The sequence below is a fragment of the Colias eurytheme genome, chromosome 14 (genome assembly GCF_061535395.1).
Source record: "Colias eurytheme isolate Ceu_HAF_F1 chromosome 14, ilColEury1 Martin Lab GWU primary, whole genome shotgun sequence".
Taxonomy (NCBI): domain Eukaryota; kingdom Metazoa; phylum Arthropoda; class Insecta; order Lepidoptera; family Pieridae; genus Colias; species Colias eurytheme.
In genome coordinates, this window is record NC_142993.1 from 1,366,495 (window position 1) to 1,387,420 (window position 20,926).

Below are 20,926 nucleotides of genomic sequence, written 5' to 3' on the forward strand. Positions count from 1 at the left end.
ACCCCCACCACCGCGAACGTCGTGCAGATGGACAGTGAATAGCGCGGACGTACAGCAGATCAGTGTTGCCAACAGAAATTAATGTAAATATGTACTTGGAAACGTGGCCTATTGATATGATTTTTTTGTGATAACCTAGTGAGTACCTACATGAGCAAGCAAGAAACAGTTATTTTATATTTTTATGTACACAGGAAATACCCAATTATCTTAATTATTACTTTTGGATCAACCTAGTACACATGGACAATTTATATTCAGAAGTTATTATTTTAAAAGAACTCCAAGGCGAATTGATGAATAACACAGATTTTATGCAAAAGTCCACTGCAGAAAAATGGCAATTTATTTTAAAAAAATGTCCGAATTTGTTTGTTTAAAAAAATGATTAGCTATATACTCTCTGTTCCCGCCACTTCAGCATTTACTGAAAGAGTCTTTTCGGTCATGAATGTGAAGTGGCGGGAAGAGAGAAACCGAGCTTCATTAAAAATTAATTGAAAATGAGCTCTTGAAATATATAAATTTAGATTTGGAATGTTTGGATTCATATAATTCATTTAAAAATAATGAAAAATTGTTAGGTACTGCAAAAAGTACAAAAAAATACATTTTTAAAAATATTTATTTACTCTTTATTTACCTCCTTTAAAATCAGATATACTCTATTTATTCAAATAAAAGTTGGCAACCCTAGCCATGCTTGATGCGCGCACGATCGTCAGTAGGATACTACCAAGATACTACTGATAGTACATCCAGCACAGCCTTGAGCTGACGTACGTCGGGGATGGACCGTGAATAAGACGCTTTAGGTAGTTTAAAAATTTTTGAAAGTTGTGCCGTTGGAGAATATTTCTTGTTGTTTTACTTTAGTTTGTATTTAAGCCATTTATATTAGTTACTTGTAAAATTTATTTTATTTCATATGTCGTAGTGTGTAAACTATCATGTCCGATCGATATTCTGAGATAAATCAATCTAAACGAGATGTGCCATCTTTTATTGAACCTAGACCACCGCTAATATCAAATCCGTTCATGCGCCCCCGACCGCAAAAGGGAACTAATCTAATGGATCTTTTCGAAGAGGAATCCGTAGTATGTGACGAGCCTGAATTAGTGCAAGTGTATTTGCGGTTGAAACCTTGCATTGCGCCAAGTGATCTATACGAAGTACGTTCTGATCGTTGCCTAATAACATCTCTCGATACCGCGACAGCTGGCCATGGCCGACGAACGCAGCATAATGTGTCGAAAATGTACACTTTTTCGCACATATTCAGATCAGACACTACACAAAAGGTAACATTATTTATGAAATCGTAAAACTTCTTACTATAGCACCTACTTTCGATTCTTATCTTAATTCTTGTTACTTTTATAAGAAATTTATTTAAATTTCCAGGAAATATTTGACCATGTCGTCAAGGATAACTTAAAAAAGTTGCCTGAAGGTCGCAGCTTTACGTTACTTACATATGGAGCGTCAGGTTCTGGTAAAACCTACACCCTCATGGGGACAGTAGCGTCACCAGGCTTAGTCCCTCGATCTTTAGAATATGTCTTCAAGCTTGTGGATGTTGCTAAAGTGCCAGATTTTAAGCCTTCCGAAGGTGGCGTTGATAGACTTAATTATGCTGAGCAGGAGTATGAGTTACAGGTAGGTTGATTATTTCTTTTAATTTATGTAACAAGTATCATTTGCAGGTGTAAAACTATTTTCTACAACAAAATAGGGTCATTGCGCCTGTTCGCGTCCACATGCCTATTCGCGTCCATTTTGCGGATATCTTTTAGAAAATTCACGAAAATAAGTATACTTTGAGTAAAATTGTAATAAGAAAAATTTCCGATAATACCTCATATGTATAAGATGTATAAGAGACACGCACACATATTCAAAATATGCCTGCGCACCGCCTATCCTATTAAAAAAATATATTTAATTTTGGCTATTAAAAGAGAGAGCTAAAACGCGCGGGATTTTAAGAAAAAAATAGTGCGTAGCGTCGCGTTTGACGGTAAGTATCTTATTGTTAAATGTGAATTTTTGAATATGTAACTGTTTCTTTACTTTGCTAACAAAACATGGAATAGTATGGATTATAAATCAGCTTATTTCTTTTACAATTAATAGCTAAAATAAGGTGGACGCGAATTACTACACCGAATTTGTACAACTTCCATTTTGCGTCCACGGTGGGCGCAAACTATACCTACAGGGTTACAGGTTAAGTCGACCTATTCCTGTTAAGAGCGTGTAGTAGGGGTCAAAACAAACTGATTTGATCTTATAATACCATATCCAAAAGTTAGCCGTTGAAGAGTTATTGCAATTTTAATTTTTTTCTTGAAAATGCCACTTTATCTTCGCATTTAGCGTTAAATTTTTTATTTTACTTATTTGGTCTGGGTTTTTTTGAGTTTTTATGTAAAGGTTGAGTTAAACAATAATTCTCAGCAATAAAAATCCATATCCCTGCAAACAATTCAAAGAAATGGCTTTTAAACTAAAAATAATAACATTAAAGTAATTAAGTTAACTCGTTTTAAACCAAAGATATTGAAAAAAATCTCTATGAAAATGTGTCTGCAGATGTTTTTAAAAACATGTGCATGTTCTTAGCTATGTAAAAACATAACAATAGAACATATTGCGTCCACATTGTTTTTCATTACTTAGCAATGAATTGTTTGTTAAAATATGTAATTTAAAATAGATTGTAAATTTTTGACTAAGACTACAAGTTGATAATTTAAATTTTCATTTACATATATTAGCAAATTTTTATGCTATTTTTTCATTTTAAAATGGGTATTCTAAGAATGAGACTAGTATCTTTGAGAATGAGAGTCTGTGGTTAAGAAAATAATATGAACAAAAAAGAAATTTAATTCATTAGAAAATCTCTCAAAAGGAAAAACCGGAATCCTTGAAGGATCACTTTGATATCCGTCCGTCTGTATGTCCGTCTGCCGGTCTGTCTTTCTGTCAAGACCCTTTTTCTCAGTAACGCGTGGAGGTATAAAGCTGAAATTTATATTGAATACTCAAGTCTACGGTCCCTTGAAGCAGTGAAAAAATCAAACTTATAAGCCAAAGCAATCAAAAGATACAGCCGTTTATGCTGCAAATTTTCGCAAATTTCGACCTTCGCAAGGGAATCAAAACCTACAGGGTACTTTACGTGAACACAGACACTTGAAGTTTGGTACGAAGCAACGTCTTATAGCACAAATAAGGGAAACATTGAAAAAATAATCATTTACAGTTAAAACATATGAAAAAAAAACAGGTTAATACGGAACCCTCGGTGTGCGAGTCCCACTCGCATTTGGCCGGTTTTTATTAAATAACTATATTCGTAAATATATAATTTATTAAAATCTAATTTTTATTTGCATTTATCTGATAAAATATCACCCAATACACTTAATTCCTTTTCTAAGCTGGTGGACGCGAACTGGTCCACGGGTGGACGCAAACTGGAATTTTTGGACGCGAACTGGGTAAAACGCCTAATTCTGCTATTTGTCTAGATAAATAAAAACCACATGATATTTCCAACACAATTGAAAGTAAATCTTAAAATAATTTGGAAAATCCAAAAGTGCACGCCTCATAATTTTTTTATAATAAATATTTATTAATTATTATTTTTGTTTATTTAATAACAATTAAACCACATCGAATCAGACCCTGAAAAATGAAAGGGTTCTATTCCTGAGCATACTCAAGCGTAAGAGAAAAAAAAAGTCTCGATTAGTAAAGTATTTCGGTCGCTATCGTGTTAACAAGAAAAAGGATCCGCACATACAGACACACGGACGTCCAAGACAGAACTTTTTTAAACTGTTTTTTAACTAGTTTAAATAACAAAAATGACATCAAAAATATCATGAACGTTAAAAATAGTGTTTTTTCTTAATATGTGTGTGTATGTATTATCTTACAAGTTCAATGTATGATACATAAAGACATTTTAAGTTTGAAAAATCAGATGTTTTGCGCGAAGTGACAGTAGTACCCACCTCAACGCTTCGCTTATGAGGCGTGCAATAGACTATGTATTGAACACGTTACATAAATTTTGCGTTGAAATTTGTTCTGGAACATTTTTATTTTCTCCTTCAAACTTTCCAACTGCACTAAGTGGACGCGAACAGGCGCAATGACCCTATATGAATAATATTTATTTATTTATTGAATAGCTTCAAACAAAGAATACAGATAAATTGTTCTACTGTTCTGATAAATTGCAGAAAGTTACAGCATTTAAATAAAACAATATACAATTTTTATTTGATATTTCGATTTTTTTATAAATAGAAACTGTGTGATGTAAATAATAATATTTTTTCAGTGGGTGAAAAGATTAAGAAAAGTCTCTGCTCCTTTAAGAGAAAAGTACAAAAGAATGAGCGCCCAATTATCCTATGATATGACAGTCAGTCAGCTAGATTTATCCACACAAACTAGACATTATGTATGGGTAAGTGAGCAATGATAGCCTAATTATTAAAACTCCAGCTATATTAAAAAATTGGATAATCAACACTTGATTATTGTGCTCATTCTAATAAAATAATGTTCGCTCTTACAACTATGTAAGTGTAATCTGTATAAAATGTATCTCTGGTAGTTCCTTGAATTTTTGTAAAAGTTAAATGAAAAAGTTGAATTTGAACGTAGCCAAGCTATGTAAAAAAAAAGAAGATTAGTACAGTAACACTACATTTCTATTAATTCCTTTTTGATATCATGTACATCGTTGCATAACTGCTGCTTATTGCAGGTGTCATTCATAGAGATATACAATGAAGGGATATATGACTTACTTGCTGCCAGGGAAAGAGGGAATGCCACAAAACTTGTTATCCGTGAGGATTCCGGTGGAAATGTGTACGTAAAGGTATGTTATTTTAGAGTATTCTGTTCTTTATTACATATTTGAATAATAAAAAAAAAATGTTGTGTGGTTTTATGAAACCACGGTAAAAATGAAACTTAGGCACAAAATTATCGTATTTGTACGATAATTATCGTACGGTTCGACCGTCACGCGACATGCGCTACACAGACCAAAAAGTTTGAGACGATGTAATAAAAGTTTCACTTTAATATATTTCTTTATTGTTTTATCTCTAAGCTTAGCTGTAGCTAGGATACTTCTTAATTAATTTAATATTCCATTAGTGATACAAATAGGAGCAATATTTATACAGTCAAAATCTGTTATAACGACATCGAAGGGACTACTCATATTGAGTCGTAAAAACCGATAGTTGTAACAACCGGATTTGAATTTTCTCCCTTTCTTTCCAAACGGTTAAAATTGTCGAGTGTGATCTTAGTGTGATACACTATATTCTTTTGCCAGGTAGCTTTGAAATAATACGCGATTTTTCTTCGATATTGATTTGTTTTCTTTTTTGCGACATGTTACAATTTTCACAGTTAACTCAACAATAAGTAACAAAGTAACAAACTGACTTAAGATATCTCTTAAGTCAGTTTGTTACTTTGTTACTTATTAGACGTAGACGAAGCGGGCCTTCAGGCTAGGTACTGCATGCATGTGCTTTGTTTCTAAGAATTACAAAAGACCCTAAACTTTGATTACTTTTACGATAATAGCCATTGACTATTATACCGTGCCAGATGTGGATACAGTTACCTATTCAAATTGTTTACAATTGACAACGGACCAGTTGGCGGGGCTTAAAAAACATGGCTACGTATTGTGTGCAACAAAAGAATTAACCATATGGTACGGGAGCTATTAACGTTTAAAAAAAAGTCATTTTAGTATACATAGTTGGTTTTTTGATATACTGTTCCTCTTGCTATTTCGGTTAGAGTCCGGGCTGTCTGGCTGGTCGCAGTGGTTGCGTTTTTTAGTGCGCATCTTATCTGCACAGGATAATTTCCTTAATTTGAAGTCATTTTTTAACGCGTAATTTTTAATATTTTGCCTTTAGACAGATCCATCAGACATAATTTTTTTATTGCAAGACGTTTTTTTCGTTGTTAAATAGGTGCCAGACGCAATTTTTTATTTCGTTTTTATAAAAAATTCAAATTATTTTAGAATGTCTGTAAATTTCATATTATGTTCTTCAAACATAATATAATCTAAAATTAATTAGCCAGACGCTAATTCGATTGTTAAGTATTAAATATGTATGTACAAATAAAAACGTAGTGAAAGTAGGTAAGTATAACAATTGATGATTGTGTATATGGAGAGATAGTTTAAAGTGCAAGAGAGATAGAAAGGGTCGGCCGCGAAAATTAAATAACAATAAAAAATAACTTTTTTTTTTCGAAAATATAAGATGCATAGAAATTGAATTGTTCCTACTCTAGGATTCCCTGTGTTGTGGGAACAAGTACCTTGCATTGGTACATTTTATTCCTTAGGCTAAAAAATAAACTATTAGGGTACATCAACAATCTTCTATACAAAACAATTTTTTTTATTACTTAACTAGCGACCCGCCCGGCCCTGGCTTCGCACGGGTGCAATGCTGATACTAAATACACTACAATAAACTGTGAACGTTGAATATAAAAACAAAGCGGCCCGCTCCGGCTTCGCACGGGTATAAAATATATAGCCGGGCGGCCGGCCGGTACCGCCGCAAACGCTACGTGCCGCAATTTTTAAATCTGTAATATCTTCGAAAATATTGACTTAAATCATACGGTGTAAAGGGCCATATAGATCTATATTAAATGAACAATGTATTCAAGGTCTTTAATTGGTTAAGGATTAATGCTGTATTGGTTAAAATCGCTTCGAAAATTAGTTTTAAAGTAAATGACAAAAAAAGTTATTGTGGGTTATCCATAAGAGATAGACATATACCATCACGGACTTTTCTGTAGACCTTTTCAATGTGTACTATAGTTAGTACATTATTTTGATAAAACTCGTAGGGTTCAGCCTGCGTTTGCACTGTAAGTGGAAAAAATGTAATTATTTACGACATCACATTAGAAACCTCAAAAATAACGGTACTTCTCCACTATTTAATGGATGTTATTATACATATAAACCTCCCACTTGAATCACTCTATCTATTAAAAAAAACCGCATCAAAATCCGTTGCGTAGTTTCAAAGATTTAAAGGGACATAGGGACAGAGAAAGCGACTTTGTTTTATACTACGTAGTGATGATGATAACAATATTAATTCATTAATCTCAATTCTTAATATATATACATAAATCTCGTGTCATAATGTTTGTCCTCAATGGACTCCTAAACCACTTAACCGATTATAATAAAATTCGCACACCATGTGCAGTTCCAACTTGAGAGATAGGATAGTTTAAACATGTAGGTACCACGGGCGAAGCTGGGGCGGACCGATAGTATACCTATATAAATTCATGCTAACTACTTTAGTTAAATTCAATACAAACTTAAACATGCGAGTGTGTGTGTGTTCACGTGTGTGTGTCGTGTGTGGTGTGGTGTGTGTGTGTTGTGTGTGTGTATGTGTGTACATCAATATTGAAACTAATTTTCTAGTTGTTTACAGATGATGGAATATTGGAAAACAATAACAATTCCTTAGACGATAATATAAATAATTCTGACAGTGTGAGGGAAGATCATGATGATGATGATTATGAAGATGGCTTTTTAAATTTAACAATGTAATTGTTAAACCTTCATTGATATAGTTTTTATTCCATTCTTTTCACTGTATGGTAACTTTAATTTATTTTTCACTTTTATGTTTTTTTTTCATTTTAGCTTTTATTTATAAGAACAAGTGTAAATAATATTGTATTCTTGCAATTATTTCCTGTCGCATAATTAAAAATATACACTAGCTGATGAGCTGCATGCTTCATTACTTTTTTTTTATTTATACACATTATTTAATACTTAACAATCGAATTAGCGTCTGGCTAATTAATTTTAGATTATATTATGTTTGAAGAACATAATATGAAATTTACAGACATTCTAAAATAATTTGAATTTTTTATAAAAACGAAATAAAAAATTGTGTCTGGCACCTATTTAACAACGAAAAAAACGTCTTGCAATAAAAAAATTATGTCTGATGGATCTATCTAAAGGCAAAATATTAAAAATTACGCGATAAAAAATGACTTAAAATTAAGGAAATTATCCTGTGCAGATAAGATGCGCACTAAAAAACGCAACCACTGCGACCAGCCAGACAGCCCGGACTCTAACCGAAATAGCAAGAGGAACAGTATATCAAAGAACCAACTATACTTAAATTCTCTCTTGTCAACGTTGGTAGCTCCTATACGAATAAGTTTACATTGAATTAGTGTCATCAATTTTAATTATTTATGTTTTCTATAAATGATTTTTTTCAATTTGTTGGATCATGAATGGATTAATGAATCCTCATTAATATCATTATGTTTTTTCACAGTATCCTTCTTTAAACTCCGATTTACTAGACGCTGATGTCGTGCCTCTATATTTTTTTTAGCTTTATTTGATTCTCTAGCAGAGCTTGGTAGATTACACGATGGAACACATGTTTTTTTTTTAAAGTCATCTTTTTAGTAATAACACCTGAAAAACAAATTTTTCAATTAGTTTTAGATTTATATTTACATTTATATTTGAGGTTAAACATTGTCAACTTACTTGGTACAATAAAATCATTCCTTTGAAAATGTAATGAACACACTCTCATATGCGGATTTATATTTTTCAATTTTAAAGCACGCTGCCAGGCTTTACATCGATCTACTTTTTCTTTTTTTCCGAAATAATTTTCAACATAAACAAAACTGCTACCAGGTTTAGGTATAGCATGAAAACTAACTTCTAAATTCGTATGAGATTTACTACCACAACCGTTCACCGAACAATAAACTCTACTTTTATTTTTAGTACGAAATTTTAAAGAATTTTTATTAATTTAAAAAAAAATTGTTTTTTAATAGATTCGGTAATATACTTGTGTACTTAAGTGCACACTAAAACTAGTTCTTTTTTTGAACACCACTTTGGTCACGACAGTGACCAAAGTGGTCCGTTGTCAATACAGCTGAGCCGGTCGTTCTACAGATATAATACTCCGAAAATATTAACCAAATGTGGTCGCTTAATGCGGTATGTCGTAGTAAACAATGTCGTAAAAACCAATGTTTTCGATAAGGCGGTCATATAACACTCAGCCAGGACCTTTGATTTTGGTCAATTTAACCGGTATGTTGTTCTAAACGATGTCGCCATAAACGGTTTTGACTGTAGTTAGAAATTAGTTGTGGGCACAGATTAATTTTAAAATTTGCTATTTTTCAAGTAATTATATATTATAAGATATATTATTGAGGATTTTCAAGAAAACCAAATTGTGTCTCTGTATATTTAATTACTTTTAATTACTTAGTATATTTAATTATTGTCATATATTTAATTACTTATTAGACAGGATATTATATTTAATATCCTGTCTAAAATCATTGTGTGGCTTAAAAATGTTGTTAAGATATATTTACCATCAAAAACAGTTTTACATGGTTACATATACATATTTTTCTTTTTGCCATATTTTTTAATTCCATCCAAAAGGGAGCGACACAAGCATACGTGCGTTCAGGGGAAGAAGCGTATGACGTCATGGTGGCCGGTAAACATCAGTAACTCAGGCCCCGGAATCACAGACACAATAGAAAATCTATTGTGTCGTGGACCGATCGGGCCGATCGGGCTCAATGGGTTAAAAATGTTGTGTGGTTTTATGAAACCACGGTAAAAATGAAACTGTTCGAACGGTTCCGAACACTGCTTTGTGTAGCGCATGTCGCGTGACGGTCGGCTGCCGAGTAGGTATACCTACTCGGCAGCCGCGATACACGCGACATGCGCTACACAGACCAAAAAGTTTGAGACGATGTAATAAAAGTTTCACTTTAAAAATGTTGTTTAGATATATTTACCATCAAAAACAGTTTTACATAGTTACATATACATATTTTTCTTTTTGCCATATTTTTTAATTCCATCCAAAAGGGAGCGACGCAAGCATACGTGCGTTCAGGGGAAGAAGCGTATGACGTCATGGTGGCCGGTAAACATCAGCTGCAAGTTGCCGCTACGGGTGTACACGCGCAGTCCTCGCGATCACACTGCATATTCACTATCACTATGGTTACGGAGAAAGGTAGAATTGAGTGCATAAGGAAGAATAACGTGTGAAAAAATAGCAATGTTTAGTTAGTTATTTTTTGTTAGATTTTCGAAAGTGAATAAAACACTGCTAAATTTGAAATTGTTTATTAAAAAGTGAGTGCTTTTCATGAATTCATATTGTTGAATAATATGTTTAAAAATTATCATTTTGTATGAAATTGTAAATGTTTAATTTCGGCAAACTAAAAGGAATTCATTTAAAGTTTAATTATTTATAGCATACAAATGCTTTATTAATGAGAAATAATAAATCCGCGTCTCTCGCCTTGACTTGCCTGTGTTAAAAAAATAAAAAAAAAACGTTTTACGTGAAGTTTTACTGTATTGAATGTATGATTCTGTATTCCAAGATGGCGCCTGCAGCACGTCGTGCGTGCGCCTGTGCGACCTGGCGGGCTGCGAGCGCGCGCGGCGCACGCGCAACACGGGCGCGCGCATGCAGGAGTCGCGCGCCATCAACTCGTCGCTGCACGTGCTCGAGCGCTGCCTGCACACGCTGCGGCGCCGCCACGCGGGCCCCGCGCTCGTGCCCTACCGGTGAGTGTGTGTGTAGAGCGTGTGTGTAGAGCGCTGCCTGCACACGCTGCGGCGCCGCCACGCGGGCCCCGCGCTCGTGCCCTACCGGTGAGTGTGTGTGTAGAGCGTGTGTGTAGAGCGCTGCCTGCACACGCTGCGGCGCCGGCACGCGGGCCCCGCGCTCGTGCCCTACCGGTGAGTGTAGAGCAAACATATAGATCGGTGGGTGATAGAGCAAGGGTATGTATTCCTGTCTTAAATTTTCTATTCTTATGGAAATTTTCCAGGCGTATAAAAATTTTCCTGGCTTATAAACATTTTCCTGACCTATAGAAATTTTCCTGACTTATGGAAATTTTCCAGCTTATAGAAATTTTCCTGACGTATAGAAATTTTCCTGGCTTATAGAAATTTTCCCGACGCATAGAAATTTTCCTGACGTATAGAAATTTTCCTGGCTTATAGAAATTTTCCCGACGTATAGAAATTTTCCCGACGTATAGAAATTTTCCTGGCGTCTAGAAATTTTCCTGGCTTATAAACATTTTCCTGACTTATACAAATTTTCCTTATCTATATAATTTTGCGGCAAAGAGAAATTTTCCTCACGTATAGAAATTTTCCTGGCTTATAGAATTTTTCCCTTCTCATGGAAATTTTCCTGGCTTATAAACATTTTCCTGACTTATACAAATTTTCCTTATCTATATAATTTTGCGGCAAAGAGAAATTTTCCGGACGTATAGAAATTTTCCTGGCTTATAGAAATTTTCCCGACGTATAGAAATTTTCCTGGCTTATAAACATTTTCCTGACTTATAGTAATTTTCCTGACGTATAGAAATTTTCCTGACGTAAAGAAATTTTCCTGGCTTATAGAAATTTTCCCGACGTATAGAAATTTTCCTGGCTTATAGAATTTTGCCTGACGTATAGAAATTTTCCTGGCTTATAAACATTTTCCTGACTTATACAAATTTTCCTTATCTATATAAATTTTCCTGACTTATACAAATTTTCCTGACTGATAGAAATTTTCCTGACGTATACAAATTTTCCTTGTTTATAGAAACTTTCCTGGCGTATACAAATTTTCCTTTATTATGGAAATTTTTCAGCTTATAGAAATTTTCCCGACTTATGGAAATTTTCCTGACTTATAGAAATGTTTCCTGACTTATCGTAATTTTTCTGTCAATCGCCCTAACTATTGTTTAAATCATTTTTCTTATCTTCCTAAAATTGGAAATTTTTACGACTGATTAAAGTAAACCACCCACCTATTCCCACCCACATCCCGTACGCTATGCTCTCTGTCCACAGGCCGCGCGTGCGCAGAATGGCTCAGTATCTGCATAGCTAGCGAACGTATAAACTCGCCCGGTCGTTGGGCGCTTTCACCAGGGCCCTGGAATTATGGAATTATTTCATTATTTAATTTCATGAACAATATCATCATCATCATTTTTATTGAAAACAATATTCATATATTTTTCTTTGCCCGCGGATTCCCCTGATGTTAAATTCGCATTAGTTGAGTCGTTTCACCGCTGTCAAAAGTTACCCATGGCCATGTCACATTAAAACGAATAAACACACTTTCGCATTTATAATATTACTAGAGGTCCGCCCCGGCTTCGCCCGTGGTACATATTTCGCAATAAAAGGTAGCCTATGTCCTTTCTCGGGTATCAAAATATCTCCATACCAAATTTCATGCAAATTGGTTCAGTAGATTAGACGTGATTGAGTAACAGACAGACAGACAGAGTTACTTTCGCATTTAAAATATTAATATAGTATGGATTTATAATGTGGTGCTCATTTTTTTTGTAATAAATTATCCTGCTAACGCTATTGTATTTTCGTTGTTTTATTTCAAGTGAACACCCATACAATTTTGTCACGAGCCGCCTCTGATATGTAGCGTGGTGGTTTCAGAGCGGTTTGTAGAGAGGAGGCGAATAGTGCATTGTGCTGCGCGACTGTGTCCACGGCCCACGTACACGGACACTTAGGCCTATTGATTACATCACCGCTCGTTACGTATAGCATGCATGTACAAGTGACACATTTCATTACTGTTTATATGTATTTTATGTCAACGGTTTAATGCATAAAAATTTTGCATCCAGTCAAAACGATTAATCATCTTTCTACAAGGGTTTTCTTTTTTAAAATGTTTATGTAATAAAATTGTTTTTTTTTTTTTGGATTATGCGGAGCTGTGAAATTATGTTTGCATGCCAGTATAACTGGCGAATGTGCTGTACTTTTCCATAAAATAATAACTTGTGAACCACATTTGAGCAAATAAAGATTTATTTATTTATTTATTTATTCTCTAGAGAATCAAAACTAACCCGCTTACTTGGCGCCGGTTTATCCGGGGCACGTGGGGAAGCCGTCAGTATGGTGGTGACTCTGAACCCGACGCAGGAGGATGCGCATGAGACAAGACACGTGCTGCAACTAGCTGCCGTGGCGAAGGAAATACGTGAGTATACACACACACACACACAAAGACGTAAGCATACACGCATACATACGTATACACACGCACACGTTCGTATATACACACACACACACACACACACACACAAAGACGTAAACATACACGCATACATACGTAGACACACGCAAACGTTCGTATACATACACACACAAAGACGTAAATATACACGCATACAAGCATACGCACGCACGCACACGTTCGTACATATACACGTACACATATAGCTGACACATCAATACGCAGAAATACACGCAATAGATGCGTAAAACAAGATACAGATGCAGATGTGACACAAAAATACAATCACGCTTATACCTAGGACACACACAAACATTCGCGAGCACACACAATAATACACACACGATCTCATACACAAAGACACACACATGTGACTAAGCGAGTTGACTGCAACAATACAAGGGCAATATTAGGTGTATATTTATTTATATTTGTTTATTATTTTCAGAAATTAACAATACTATATCTGAATACCCGAGCTCACTGGAGAGCAGCACACGAGACACGACGATAAGCTTCAATTCGGAAATCATGAAATTGCGCTCCGATAATGAGAGGCTGCATTTTGAATTGATTCAGTAAGTGTAATTTGTTTTTTAAGCTATTGCATAGCTTCTATCGCGGGCCTTGAGCGCGGGGACCGAATCGAGAAATTCCGTAACGAAAAAACCTCACGCTCCCCACTCCGACGGGCACGGAGGTGTGGCTTGAAGGCATGCTATGCAATAGCTTTACCGCGGCAGTCCCCGAGTGCCACACGTCTTTTTATATTTTTTAATAGACAATCCATTTTAATTAGGTTTGGTATATGAAATAATTTCGCCAAAATGGCTGAATAGAGTTGGAATTTTAAGGGACAAGACAGGATTGTCATTTAATGATTATGTTTCCTCTGTTCTTTTGAATTAAATGTTTTATCTATATTGTGTCTTATTTTTATGGTGTTCAATTTTTTCTGTGTTGAAACTTTTTTTTAACTATGCATAACAAATCCTTATATAATGAAAAAAAACGACTAATATTAAACAAAATTCAAAACTACCCACATCCAATTACACTATTTTTAATATTATTTTTTCCACAGAGCACAATCGCAATACAAAAAACTGATGGGTGCAATGGAAGAAAGACAAGCGGCAAGCGCAGATACAATGCGAGAATTGGTCGAGGAAGCTAAAGAAATGACAAAACAGTATTATGAAGCACAATTATTGGCTTTAAGAGCTGAGGTAAGGATATTTAGTGTTTTTGAGACTTCTTTAGGGGCGTAGACAGTATTATTTCAAGGTCCTGTCACGTCATGGAATCTAAGAAGATGTACATAAATAATGTTTTTGTTTTTAAAGTGAAACTTTTATTACATCGTCTCAAACTTTTTGGTCTGTGTAGCGCATGTCGCATGACGGTCGAACCGTACGATAATTATGGTACAAATACGATAATTTTGTGCCTAAGTTTCACTTTTACCGTGGTTTCATAAAACCACACAACATTTTTTAATTTTAAAATGTGTCTTTGTTCTTCTGTGACGCAAAACGACTTGTCTTTGTTGTAAATACAAACGTTGCTTATTGACAAATTAAATTGGAAATTAATGAGTTCAATAAAAACATTTGCAATTTTTATTGACGTGACAACGTCTTATAATTCGATAGCCGGATGCACGCACGAAAAAACATGACTCATGCGGCGTTACCTCGCTCTGAGGCGTTCCATGTAAGGCTTGAAGTGCAAGCGAGAGCGCGGAACGAGCGACAAAGAAGCACAATCGGACGTTGTCACGTTCAACTATCGTCAGTAAACCGACTTTACAGACAACCAATTTTTTTACTTTGTTATAGATCGAAGAGATGGCAGAAGAATATGAAAATAAATTGAATGAATTAAGCAAGTGGTCAGTGCACAGCACTCCTTCAAGTGATAAAAAGGTACATATAATACAACTTTCTATATATTTCTATATATTTTACTAGCTTAGCTTAGCTTTGTCTAAAACCTAATAAATTATATACTAAAACCTTCCTCTTGAATCACTCTGTCTATTAAAAAACCCGTATCAAAATCCGTTGCGTAGTTTTAAAGATTCAAGCATACAAAAGGACATAGGGACAGAGAAAGCGACTTTGTTATATACTATGTAGTGTAGTAAATCTCACCAAATATTTTTTATTTTGCAGATCACACAACTGATGAAGGAAAATGCTATTTTAGAAGTGAGTATAAAATTAAAATAAGTACCTAATAATTAATGTTTAAAAAACAAACAATATCTATAATTATTTTTTATTCAGGAAAAACTAACGGCTGAAAGATTAGCTCGCGTTAGGGCAGAGGAAGAGGTGCAACATTTACGCGCTTGTATTGAAGAAAGAGATGGTAATTATTTGAAACATAAATAAACCCTTTTTAAGCATTTTTAGTAGTGTAATAGTAAATAAAGTCTCATTAAGTTAGTATATCCATACTAATATTATAAATACGAAAGTAACTCTGTCTGTCGGTCTGTTACTCAATCACGCCTAAACTACTGAATCAATTTGCATGAAATTTGGTATGGAGATATTTTGATACCCGAGAAAGGACATAGGCTACCTTTTATTGCGAAATATGTACCACGGGCGAAGCCGGGGCGGACCACTAGTAATTGTATAAATAATTAAGAATTAATTCTTCAGATACACATAATTCATCAACTTTTTTAAATCAATTTTATACAAATTTATTTATTATTTGTTTTCAAGTTGTATAATATGTTACTCTACAATATTCCATTATTTATTTTGTTTCAAGAAAAAGAAGATTTGGCAAGTGAAGATGTTATGTCAGTCACTGAAACAGACAGCGAATCGGACGTAGACGATCCATGCAATGAAAGTCTCGAACCGACTTTCAAAAAGGAAGACATAGAAAAATCCAGAATTAAACATAGTATTGTAAGCGATAAGCAAGAAAACAGCAGCTCTAGTGAAGATAGTGTTCTGGAAAAATCTGATGATACACTAAAAGACGATAGTGATAATAGCATAGAGCATGCCTTTACAGATAATGTTCTAGTTACATGTAAGAAAGCTAGTATACGTAACACAATTGATATAGTTAAAGAAACAATAAATTGCGAATCGTCCCCAGACATTACGAAGGAAAAAGAAATTAAATCTCCCGAAGCTTGTGCAATTGATCATCTAAATAATGACACAACAAATGACGTAAGCGAAGAATTAGCTGAACAAACACAGGACCTTGTTCAAGTAAAAGTGAATCAAAAGGAAAGTTACTTCTTTAAAAAAGAAGATAATGTTAGTATTGAGAAGAAAGTATTACGCGGGACCTATTGTGTTTCCAATACTGATACGAGTGATGATTATGAAGACGCGCATGGATCATATAAAGAAAATAATGATACTGCCAATAAGAGTATAGATGAAAAAGAAGATATTGTTCCCGAGATCAAAATAGCTAAACATACAGATACAATGAAAACAGAATCAATCGTTAACAAGATAATACAAAGAAACTCGAGCAAAAGCAACAATTCCTTGACTCAATTTGAACAACTTGAACTAGCAACGAAATCGTGTAATGAAGGCAATAAGAAGGAATCTAAGGAATTTTTCCGCATTAATTTATTGAAAGAGAAAAAAACATATTTTGACAATGACAACCATTCGGATTACAAGTGTTCCGCTAAATTAGAAAGTAGAAAGGATTATTTTGCGGAATCTTCGAAGGATAATAGAAATATTGACGAAATAAAACAGAACGATGATTACAGATCTCCGTCTATAGTGAAAGATGAAGTTACAGGCGACTACGAGCCTAGTATGATTAAAAAGTTATTAGGCAAAAATCTTGCTAATATAGATGTGCCATCTGCGAATAAAAACACACTGCGTATTTCAACCGATTCTGTTGACCTATTCGAATCCCCTCATCCGACAACGAAGAACTTAGAAAGTGTGGAATTAATACGAAAGTCAATAGATAATATTGTATTGGCCGAAAGTTCTAGTACTGTTGAAAAATCTGCTGAAGTTGTTAATACAGCTACAGAAGTTAAACAATCACCTAAAGAAATTAAACTGCCCTTAATGAGTTCAAAGGAACTGGAAGAAATTAATAAGAAAATTGTTAAAGATAATGAAAGCCGCACTCTTAAAAGTAAAATAGCCAACACAATTATAAAACTCGAAAAAGCTTCACCAGATATTTTCAAACAATCTTTAACATTACTAAAGCAAAAAGAACTTGATGTTGTACAAAATAAAATCGATATTCAAAAGGGCAAAAACAATACTGATCAAGAAAAGAAACCAAAAACAGAACCCAATGCTGATTTATCTCAAACTATAGCAAATACAACGGTAAATAATACACTAGAAGATTTTGAAAATATCTACAAGGAGGGAACAATACCGCGAGCGACTGAGTTCGATCTACTCGTCTCACAGACTAATGAAAATGAAAAAGAATCAACGGAAACTGAATTAAAATATAACTTGCGTAAAAAATCACGGCAAAGAACACGAAGAGATCGCAAAGCGAATTCCATTGAAGAGAAAGGCGATATAAAAACTGATAAAGGCAAAAACGAGGATATGTTGTTAGAGAGTAACGCAAAATGTGAAAGTAAGAGACCAAAACGTAACTTGAGATTGCGTAGAGTTAAGAATTTCTATCTAGAAGACACGGAAGAAGATAGAGACGACAAATTGAAGGATATAGTTAATTTGCAAAGTGAATTCTCGGATGTGACAATGAACGTGCCGGCTCCTGATAAAGTGGTTAATGATATTCCTTCGCCAGAAAAAGTGGATGAAAATGTACCGCCTCTGATAGGTATACAGAGCTGTCCTGCTAAAAGGTAATTTGTTTTTTAAATCTCTTAAGAAAAAGGCTATTTTTACCTCTACTCATGCTTCCATAATAGTAATTATGGGAATGTTTGTGTCACGCTTAAAATTGCATGATTTGCTTCGAGTATAACAAATAAGTTATAATATGACTAACATGGGATGCTTTTTTCCGGTGCAAAGCGGACGACGTCGTAGGCAACAGCTAGTACGTTAATGATCTTCAATCAAATGTATAAAAGAAAAAAACAAGGTATTAAAAAAATATTATAAAAGTAAGGCATAAAAATAATAAACAAAAACGAAGAACGAAGCATTGACAATTAATATAAAAAAGGTATTAACAAAAGTCCAATTTCAATTCTATAAAACTTTATTATATTAAAATTATTTCACAGTACTAGAAGTCGCAGGAAGTTGTTCACTCCAAGAGCGGAACCATTAGATGAAAGTCTATCCCAAACAGGCGATAGTAACGAGAGGATACGCGTGCCGAGACCGTCCTACCATAGACCTAGAGCAAGGAGAAAGCTGTAGAAAAAATAAATTGTCTATGACAAGTGCTTCGATTGATATTTTAAAATGAAGAATGGATTTTGTTCAATTTTTTTCATAATCGTAATTTTTTCTGTTACATTTATCAAACCCGGAAATTAGTGTAAATAGACTTATTATCCATATTAATTACAATTGGCTTTGGTAGCGCAAGATTATTGTGGATTTATAATCAAATGATATAATTTAAAAATATGTCTTAGATAGACTGATTGATTAAAAATTGTGTATATAATTAAACTGACATGTAATTTTTAACGTTTATTAATAAAATTACTCTAATTACATAATGTAAAGGCATTTTTACTTATTGACTTTTATCCCCAACAAATAAAACGATTCCAATTGCTAAAAAAATATATTATTGTATGTATTAGTAAAAAAAGTAAGGTTAGAAAACATGAAAACCTTAGATCAGCGTTTCCCCTTTTGCCGAGGTATAAGATTATTCGAATCGAAAAATCTTATGCTTTCATAAAAACTACTTGCGTAATCGATTACAAACACTCTGCGTATTCGTAAAACATCGAAAGGACGTCTGCAAGTGCTCCGCTAAAAATGCCGTTTCATGCTGTCAAGTCTTACAGAAACAAGTCAAACACATCAAATTTTAAAAAAGATGGAATGACCTTTCATTTGTAAGTATTTTTTTATTTTTTTTACGTAAATATCTATTTAAATGCATTTTCTAATAATCGTCGATGTATCGTTTAGCGATATGATCAAGACAAAATAATCGAGTCATGTTTATTCGATTATTGACACGAGACTATCATGGAATGATTTACAAATGTAGCGAGACTATCTTGGAAAGAAATACAAATTTAATCTTTATGAACTACGCAATAAAGTTGAATTTAGAACGCGATATTGAACCGCACTCCCCACGAGACTATTTTGGAATGAAATAAAAATTTCGCGAGACTATCTCGGAAAGACATACAAATTTAATCTTTATGAACTACGCAATAAAGTTGAATTTAGAACGCGATATTGAACCGCACTCCCCACGAGACTATTTTGGAATGAAATACAAATTTCGCGAGACTATCTTGGAAAGACATACAAATTTAATCTTTATGAACTAAGAAATAAAGTTGAATTTAGAACGCGATATTGAACCGCACTCCCCACGGGACTATCTTGGAAAGAGATACAAATTTAATCTTTATGAACTTAGCGATAGAGTTGAATTTAAAAAGTCGTCGCTTAAAAGGTCGTAAATTTTTACGACTTTTTTTAGTGACGGAATACTTCTAGCTATCGTTGTCGATAAAAAAATATTTTTCTAAGTATAATTTGAAATGAGATGAGAAATAATCTTTATTATATTAAAATTTTACACAACTGCACAAAAAGGAGTATAATGTTCATTTTGTAAGTATATATTTATTAAAATTTACGCTCGGTTACTTTTAACTGGCAGAACATTTTATGGTACGGAACCCTTCGTGCGCGAGTCCGACTCGCACTTAGCCGTTTTTTTGTAATGTTAATCTTGCAACCTTTCTATTATGTAATTTGTTCATATGTAGGTATTAATATTGCGTAAATACATATTCAAATACAAATAAAATGGCTTTTTATTGTTTTTTCGTATGCATATAATAATGATGAAATCGTTACAAATGACCTGTGTAGTATTTTTTATGAATATAATATTAATGTTATTTCTAATTACAACAAAATTATTGTTTTTGTAATATCGATATGGTTACATCCCTTTAGAGCGATTGTATTATTACGTATATGTACAGAGATTTTTCTGTGTGATCGATGTATGTGTACAAAAACATGCTAGTGTGTCAATTTTGTAATAGTTTGAGTTTGTAAAGACACAAATTATTTTTGTGAATGTGTGATTGTGTTTCATAGTGTGAGTTACACTCCCCGCACCAAAATCGGCAGAAAGTTTAGTTAGAACATTTGCCAGCGTGCTCCATCCATTACTTAATGATCTAAGATGAAAACTAATGAATTTTCGAATTATTATGCCCATATTTTTTTTTATAAATATTAAATCTGGCAAGTTTCTCGAACAAAGTATATCGACTCTGTCCATCTAGGTATCTACAATGTCTATGGTTACTGTCAATTTGACATAATATGTCGGCTGTAGACATGCGCAAAACAGTACGTCAAATAGTAATGCAACATCACGCATCTCTTCCACGGAAGTGATATTACTCCGTAACATCACACATTACCCGATCGATTTTTAATGAAATGATGACATTAATAATATTATAATGTCTATATTATATT

General features: G+C 33.9%; 1 protein-coding gene across 1 annotated transcript; it reads left to right on the top strand.

Annotated features, from left to right (window-relative positions):
• The first annotated feature begins 765 nt into the window (after nucleotides 1-765).
• LOC149902695 (uncharacterized) lies at nucleotides 766-18,937 on the top strand. Its single transcript, XM_090109612.1, has 14 exons — nucleotides 766-1,304; nucleotides 1,408-1,662; nucleotides 4,367-4,495; nucleotides 4,799-4,915; nucleotides 10,028-10,178; nucleotides 10,558-10,744; nucleotides 13,072-13,220; nucleotides 13,705-13,834; nucleotides 14,341-14,485; nucleotides 15,098-15,184; nucleotides 15,434-15,469; nucleotides 15,548-15,632; nucleotides 16,047-18,117; nucleotides 18,505-18,937. The coding sequence occupies exons 1-14, from the start codon at nucleotides 951-953 to the stop codon at nucleotides 18,641-18,643; spliced, it is 4,035 nt and encodes a 1,344-aa protein (XP_089965738.1). The 5' UTR covers nucleotides 766-950; the 3' UTR covers nucleotides 18,644-18,937.
• The last annotated feature ends 1,989 nt before the right edge of the window (nucleotides 18,938-20,926 follow it).